Here is an 8,370-nt window from a genome sequence, read left to right as displayed (position 1 = left end):
ATGGTGCAGCCTGCAAGGGGCACATAGAAATGAGATAGGGGTGAGATTCATTAAATGTATTATTGAAAATATTCCAAGTAATTTAACAAGCCCATTGCTAAAATGGCCTGCATGCCCTGCAACTATAGTTCCTCCTGCAGGTGTCACCAATTACAGTAATATGTGAAAAGGTCACTATCAAAACCAATACGCAGGGGTTCAAATCTACAGTAGGCAGTAGCACTATTTTACTGATGGTTGTTCTGTATAAAGTTCCTTTGTAATTTATTCTGATTTATAATGTTTTTTGTATTTTGTGTATTGTATAAATAAAGGTGATGATGATGAAGCAAGCATGGCCAAATGGCTAGATTGTACAGTTTTACAAATACCACTAAACACATGCACAATATATAGCAAACCTATTTTCCCACTTGATATTTAAGTAATTATTCAAGTGGTGGAATGATACACCTTCAAAGGAAGGCAAGTTTCTTTGTTAGGGCATTATAAGAAGGCAATTCAAAGCAGTAAGACAAAGTCCCAACAAAATACATTAAAATTCAACTATACTCAAATATTTTAAATTAAAAAAAATAAGCCTCGACAATAAAATGCAGGAACAAGCAGAATGGTACTCTTCAGCTTTGATTTAAAAGACCTGCAGATCTTTGTGAATCTATTCCAGTCTTTCCAGATGTGGTGCATAAAAAGTTGATACCTACCTGATACAGCAGGTGTGGATGGTTCATACTAGGATAGCAGTATTTTGGCTCTACCATAAAACAGGTGTAGTATTTTGAAAGCAGTCATTTGACAGTCAGTGTAAAGATGACAACTGGGTTGAGTTCAAGATATATTACTAAAAAAAAAATCTTTGTACATTTTGACACACAGAGAACAGCAGATAAATCATTAAAAAGGAGTATTAATCAACTAAAATGTGATTCATTTTCCTCGTTATTATCAATTGCATAGTCACACTTAGATTTGCTTATACTCACTGACTGTAAATAAATTATTAAGGGACTTTTGGTGCCCATAAGGTCTAGTAGTAAATCTCAAGCTTGCCCCAAGTTGATTTTGGTGTTATACTGCCATCTACTGGCCAGTGGCCACAGAGTCATCTATTGAACAGTGAAAAGGCTTTTTGTTTTCTTTTTGTTTTAAATCAAGTTTCATTTTCCATGTAGGGAAAATAAACAATTCACCACAATCTCTGTTCAAGTATCACTAGTCCAGCCCCCCACACAGCCACCTCTATATTGTATACAGACTTATTAGGGGGGAAAAAATCACACATTAAGTTAAGTGAGGGGCGCTCTTATCATACTTCACATTCTGTGCTCAGCCAATAAAATCATCACAAAATTGGTACACACAAACACACAAAGCTGGACATAGGAGGCCCTCAAAAATAGAATTGTGTGGATCTCGGGGAGCATATTGGAACAGTGTGGCTGCAATGTGGATCTGGCCCAAGTAAAAAATCACACCCGTGTGATGTGAGTGGTGCAACTCCGTGTGAGGGACCCCGGAAGTTCCTGACCCACAGGACCACGGTCAGGGTGCCAGCACGGTTCCGGCGAGCTGCCCTGCGTCCAAAACGGTCGAGAAATGACAGTTACCGTGTGGGTCACTGGAACATCCAGACCCCCAGGAACGGACCAGGGCTCGTACTGTAGTGTACTCTGTGCTGTACTCTACTGGCCACTTTAGGTGTTGCAGCTTTCCGTGCTCATACATACATACATAGCTCCGTAATGGAGTGGAGGCACCGCTCAAAAAAGAAGAAAAAAACATAGGATATATAGCATGTACAAAATTGCCTATGATTGGAGAATAACTTAGCACCCAGGAATATACAGGATATACACTATACGGATGTGTGAGCAGTTATTTCCAGGTTGAAAAGGGATATACAGAAGCCTATAATACAATATTGATAGAGCGATGTACAATATGTGTAAAGTACAAAGTGCAGTGTGTTTGCATGTTTAATGAAACAAAAAATATGGAGGGATTGTGGAACGTTGGATATGATATTTTAATTCATAAAATGTGAATTGTAATTACACAAATATATTTGAAATATATGAAAACTATTCACACTTGACACACACACACACACACACACACACACACACACACAGACAGACAGACAGACAGACAGACCCACTTCATGGATTCAAAACTGGGGGAAACTAGGGACTGTTATAGCACCACAATGGGTGCAGGCGTTGTCTTATAACGGAAGATTGTGGGGAAATATCCAGTGAAAAAAATGTGACATTTGCAATCTGAGGGCTTCTTTCATTGGGAGATAGGTGGAACACGCCCGCACTGGAGCAGCGAGCAGCTCCTAGTGTGCTCTACAAACACACAACACCACTCTTCAAGCAAAAACAAATTACTACCCAGTATTATGACAATACTGTTCTCATTGACAAGCCTTATTTATTACTTTACATGTCTCCACCTAACAAAAAGAAAAAGTGAGGGGCGCTTTTATCATTATCGTACATCACATTCCGTGCTCAGCCAATCAAATCATCACATTCCGTGGTACAAACACAGCGCTGTGCATAGGAGGGGATAGCGGCCCTCAATAACTAAACAAACAAAAATATTGAATGTCTCAAAACAGTTCAGAAACCATACACAGGGTTTACAATGTGCAAATCATGCTGGCATGTCGTCTACAGTATCTGAAACCTGGATCAGATACCTGGATCCATCCTTTGTGTGTAACAGAACATTACACACAAAAATGTTGTGCGACTATTTTTCCTCAGCCATGTCTTTGTGCTGGGTAAGGCCAGAGGACGTTGACCACATCACATACTGTAGGCTAAAAAACGAATCGATTTTAAAAGCATAATCTATGGGTTTTTCAACTGGGATCAGGCATATTGTTTGTGGGATCACTGCACCTACTACTGGTGAAGCATAACACACTAGTATGAGTGGTAGATCTGGTTTGTAATGTACAAGAACTCTGTTGAGATTTTTGTTACCAAAACGCAATATATGTAGTTAGTCTCGTTTTCCCTCTAGACCAAATCTCCTTTTACAACTTATTCCACTTTGAATCGGCCCTGAGGCTCTTTGCTTGCTGCATGTCATCTCCGTCCTCTCATAAATAAAGGAGAGGCTGAAAAAAGAATGAATAAAAAGCCAGGTAAAACAAAAAAAATCATTCCTGTGTTGAGGGGCACTCTTATGGTCATACATCATCACATTGCAGCCAATCACAAATCACTTGTTATCCTCAATCAGCCAATCAAATCATCGCTTTGGGGAACAGACAAAGCTGGACATAGGAGGGGCTACCATCCCTCAAAAATAGTTCATGAAAAAATAAAATATGTATAAATACATAAAAGGGTCTCGTCTGGTAAGAACCCCTTTATTTTGCCTATATTGCCTATATCTTCCTCCTGGTGACTGTCCTGGTGAGCAGATGGAGGATCACTTTGTCTTCTGCATTCATCAGTAGAAAAACAGCATTTAACCACTTAAGACATATTTAATATTTCATACAACGGTGTCCGATTAAAGTACCAAATTATTCTACAAGCTCTTGATGAGCTTGTGAATCTTCTATTTTTTGCCATTTCTGAAAAAGTTTGAAGATTTTTGCCTATAACGATGTGTCCAAAATAGGGACACCATGTTTATAATTTATAAAGTTAAGTGATTTCTTTGCATCACCAAAAAAAAGTTGTCTTCTGTTCTCTCTTAAAGATGAATGAATGTATGAATTGCGGAGTATTTTATTATGCAGCAATGTTTTCAGATCTTTCAGGTGTCAGGTGATACATTCACTCAGTGGAAGATCATTTCATCTCTTGCTTAATCCCAGCCATGCCGAGTTTCCCCTTGTAGTACTTATCCTGTTGTGCTGCAATACCATACGGTACGTGTGCAGCAGCGATTCCACCCTCCTTGGCCCCCTGAATGTTGAACATTTGGTCATCAAAGAAGATGTGGGGTTTTATCTTCTTCAGGAGCGGAGTTTTTGGGGCCCCCGCCGCGAAGAGAGCCTCATCAATCTCCAGGCCCCAGCTTCTCAGTGTTTTAATGACACGGGCCCCTGAGCTGGCTGCACTGCGGGCTGTAACCAGGAAAGTGCGGATGGGACAGTCATTACGCTGATCCTTTTCATAGAACTTCTTTTGGAGTTTCCCCAGGGCTTCCAGAAAACCCTTCAGGGGACCCTGGGCAAGTGGAACGTCCTCGTTTTTCTTCTCATGATCAAAGAACCTGTCCAAGCCAACTTGTTTCTTGAGTCTCTCAGACTCATCCGAAAAGAGCACAGCATCTCCGTCAAAGGCCACTCTCAGCTGGATCTCACTCAACTCTCTTTCAAAGTCAGGTGAATACATCGTGGCGGCGGCAATACGTGCATCAATTGCCTCTGAGACTTTGTCCGGGTCCTTGGAAAGGTAAAGGTTGGTATTGTAAGCCTTCAGGTAGCCGACGGGACTCTGCCCTCCAGTCATGCAGAATCTCTCTATGCTCAAACCGTAATTATTGATGCTGTTTATGATTCGGACCCCGACTTGGGCATGGCTGTTAGTCATCAGGACAATGTCAAACACCTCTTCACTCTCTGGGTACAGTTCCCTCAGCCTCGTGTTGACTGTCATCAATGCCTTGACAAAGGGAAAGGAATCTCCCGGCATCATAATGTCATTTTCGTGCTCCACCTGATATTGTATGTATTTCTCTACTCCTTCATTCTTATAAATTTCACTCTCCTCTACCATGTTGAACAAGGTGCGAGGGGAGACGGCTATAGTAACAGCGGTATTCGGGTTGGGTGGTAACGGTGATGATGTTCTACCCAAGAGGGCTTTTCTCTCTGCCCATTCTTTATCCCCATCCATGTCTACAAATCGTAAAATCCTTTGAAGGTGCTTTTACGGTACTCGTCTACTAATAACTCTCTTTCGATAAAACACGTACTGACAACTCTGGAGTCACGATGTGCTTTTAAGGAACGACCAAATCAACACCCCAACGTCACCTTGTGATGTCACAAAGGGCCAGTCAAGACACACAACCTGAATCTACTGATGTGGTCACAGCCATCTGTCTTACGTCACAAGCTCACAATGCATTGCACGGGATACTGTTGACTGTACAACACAGTAAAAACTAGAACTGCACTCTGTCAAGTGCCTACTTGACACACAAGTAGGCCCTACTTGCTTGTTGCACACTAGTTGCTAGTGCGCAAGCAGAGCGCGCAAGTACTGTCGACCGCTACAAACTGTCAAATCTCAGCTTCACTGTGAAAGAACGTTTGAAATATTGAATTATTAGGTTTAGCCATTTGCTACGTACCTAGTTTTTGGAGTTTTATTTTTATTTTGTATCATCTATATCTGATTGTCAATAACATTGCTTTAAATGTACTTAATTTTGGTCTATAGTGATATCAATACTAAATCATGGTCAGAGTAATACGGATGAGTTACGGCTTTCGATGGTGACGTATATGTCGATCAGTGTCGGGTGGATTAAAGGCCTCTATGTATAAGTATATGTAATTTGTAAATTGATTAGCGGTATACTGTGGTTACTTTGCGTATGCCCCGTTTGATGAGTATGTATTGTAGCAGCATATGACGTCAGGGTATAACTGGTACAACTAGCTCTCATTGATGACGTAATAAAGATGTGGATTAAAGGTGTAATTGGTTTTCGATGGCGACGTAATGACGATATGTTTTTGTGTCGGGAGGATTAAAGGTAATGCCCGTATGTAATCTGACACCACTGCCATATCAAGTACAAGTAGTCATTACGTCATACGCTGGCACGGCGCACACACATCAAACAGCGACATACCTGGACGAAAACTATTACTTGCGCGCTCTGCTTGTGCAAGTAACTAGAAAAAGTGCCCCTCGGGGTACAGGTCTCCACCAGGGCAGGTCAGGGCCTCCTGGTGGCGCTAGAATAGGCCAATGTGAAAAGGGTGCCATTTCTTCTTGCCTTGGATGGCAATTGGATGATTTGAGGCATTTTGTTCCAAAAATGTGTTTTGCTAAAATCCACCTGTTGGTGGCACTATAACAGGCCAATGTGAAAAGGGTGGGATATATTCCTCAGCCTAGTAGGAAAGTCTGTGAAAGATTTCACATAAATTGCACGCTGTGTTCATGATTTGAGGCTTTTTGTTCCAACCGGGCCAATCCTGCAAACTTTGAAAGGCAATGTTAGCCAATTAGGATGGAATATGAAATATCGGACAGATCCGTCTTGAACACATGACTCTAGAGATAGTGTGTAACAATTTGCGGGATTTTTGGACAGAATCTGGATGAGTATCAAAATAATTGTTTTTCAAAAGTGGGCCTCCTGGTGGCACTATAACAGGCCGTTCTGGAACTTTTGGGGCAGAGGTTCATCATTGGCATCCAGGGATTGTGTGTGCAAAATTTGGCATCGACCGGTTTAACGGTGCCAGAGATTAGCTGTACACAGACGGACGGACAGACACATGGACACACGGACGGAGTGCAAAACACACTCTCTCCCCATGCCTTCGGCCTGGTGGAGACAATTATGCAAAACCTACAGTACCTCAGTGCTGAAACTAGAAGACAAATAAACAATGAATGATCTATGCCACTGGTTCACAAACTATGGTAGGCATGCTCCCTCTAGTGGTTTGCAGAGGAATTTCCCCAATAATGAAATAAAATGGTTTTAAAAACACTATCAAGAGTGAATATCAAGAGTGAAACTGGACTTAGTTTTTGCCTACAATGTAATACCTCTGTTATGTTGTTAGCGTGCACCGTGTTTGGCAGAGTGGCTCACAACAGAGCCATTCTTGGTGATTTGCCCCCTTACATTTCCTCCAAATTTAATTTGTTAAAAAATGGTCTAAACCTCAATCAAATGTCTGGCTACGGTGTTTAGTACCAGCCTTTAAATCTGAGGGGGGTAAAAAGTGTCTCGCTTTCTTTGGCCCCTGGTCGTGGAATGAACTGCAATCCAGACTAAAATTGGCCTTTAAAGTTCCTTTGAGAAGTCAAAAGGATCTTAAATGTAAAATCCAACAACTGCACATGTTCGGATGCGTAGTAGACATCGCACATGCCCATATATTTATTGTTTTTGTTACCGTCCATAATGTACTTTGTGTACACAATGTCTTGTACCTGGTTATTGTTAGTGTACAATGTTTTTGCCGCTTGGCCAGTTACCACTTGCAAAAGAGACGCAGTCTCAATGTGTTTAATAAATAAAAAATGTAATAAAAAACCCTAGCCTGGTGACCTAAAAGTCTCCTATCCTCTAGTTTATAGAGATATCCCTTTAGTCTAGTGGTTAAGATGTTGGCTTTTGCGTGGAAGACCCGGGTACAAATCCTGGGTGTTACATTGGTGCCATACCCCGGCTCGGGTTTCCCCTTGGGAGGAGGTCAAAATGGGGGCAAGTGTAGCAGAGAGGCTCACAACCTCAGCCTAAAGGTTTAATATCTTCCCCGGATTATACGGATGTCCGTTTTGTCTAGTGGTCAATATGTTTGCTTTCCACACAAGAGACCCGGGTACGAATACAGGGCGTTACACGTGCATACATTCGCATCACAATGAGACAAACTGAAGCAGTCCCAAGTCACCAATTAAAGCCTGCTTTAACAGCCAAAGCCCAATAAGCTTTTAATCATGCCAGCCCTCACATAGCGAAAGCTACAAGTTGCACAGGCTGTGGCTCGTGAGGTAGATCAGCTGTCTTGCATTTGTCCTTGAGGAAGGCACTTAACCATCCAGATGAGCAGGCTGGTGCCTTGCATGATTCTTACTCTACATTGGAGTGTTTATTTGAAATACTTTGTGAAGCGATTTGGAGAAAGGTGCTACATGAATGCAGTGTATTTTACCCTTGTGGGACTGGGAACCAAATTATTTTATTTGTTGATCTTCCGTTCGTCCTGCACCTGAACACTGAAGTGGATCTCTCAAATAGTTTTTGACCATGATTGTCTGAGAAAGCGCCACTTGGGCTCGAAATGTCACATACAATTCATGGTGGAGGAATGTTGTCTCATGATCCAATTGTATATGTTCTATTTTTCCATTATAGTCAACGACCCAAAATCATCTCTTCAGGGCAGTCTAAATATCATGAAAATCTGTACATCAGTCCTTCATTAATTTTGCTAAACAGACAGAAACATACATGCACACACACACAGACTGGGAAATGTGATGATTTATACTACTATTAACCCCTATGGCATGCTTGATAAAGCATTGTGACATTTTTCTTTTCAGTGACAGTCACTTCAGTTCAGCTCTAACTGTAAGTGACCCCTCCGCCCCCCAAGCCACATTCACATATTTCAAACTAACACATGATATCAAA

At 41.5% G+C, this 8,370-nt stretch overlaps 1 protein-coding gene across 1 annotated transcript; it reads right to left on the bottom strand.

Moving 5' to 3' along the window:
- Positions 1-3,818: 3,818 nt before the first annotated feature.
- LOC308315082 (cytosolic 5'-nucleotidase 1A-like) lies at positions 3,819-4,871 on the bottom strand (the record flags this gene model as incomplete). The annotated part of the gene is made up of 1 exon (XM_080762912.1): positions 3,819-4,871. One exon carries the CDS (start codon positions 4,869-4,871, stop codon positions 3,819-3,821), a length of 1,053 nt encoding a protein of 350 aa, XP_080619038.1.
- Between the last annotated feature and the right edge of the window lie 3,499 nt (positions 4,872-8,370).

Source organism: Protomyctophum bolini (assembly GCF_963924005.1).
Source record: "Protomyctophum bolini genome assembly, chromosome: 5".
Taxonomy (NCBI): domain Eukaryota; kingdom Metazoa; phylum Chordata; class Actinopteri; order Myctophiformes; family Myctophidae; genus Protomyctophum; species Protomyctophum bolini.
This window is presented reverse-complemented; position numbering and strand designations above follow the sequence as displayed.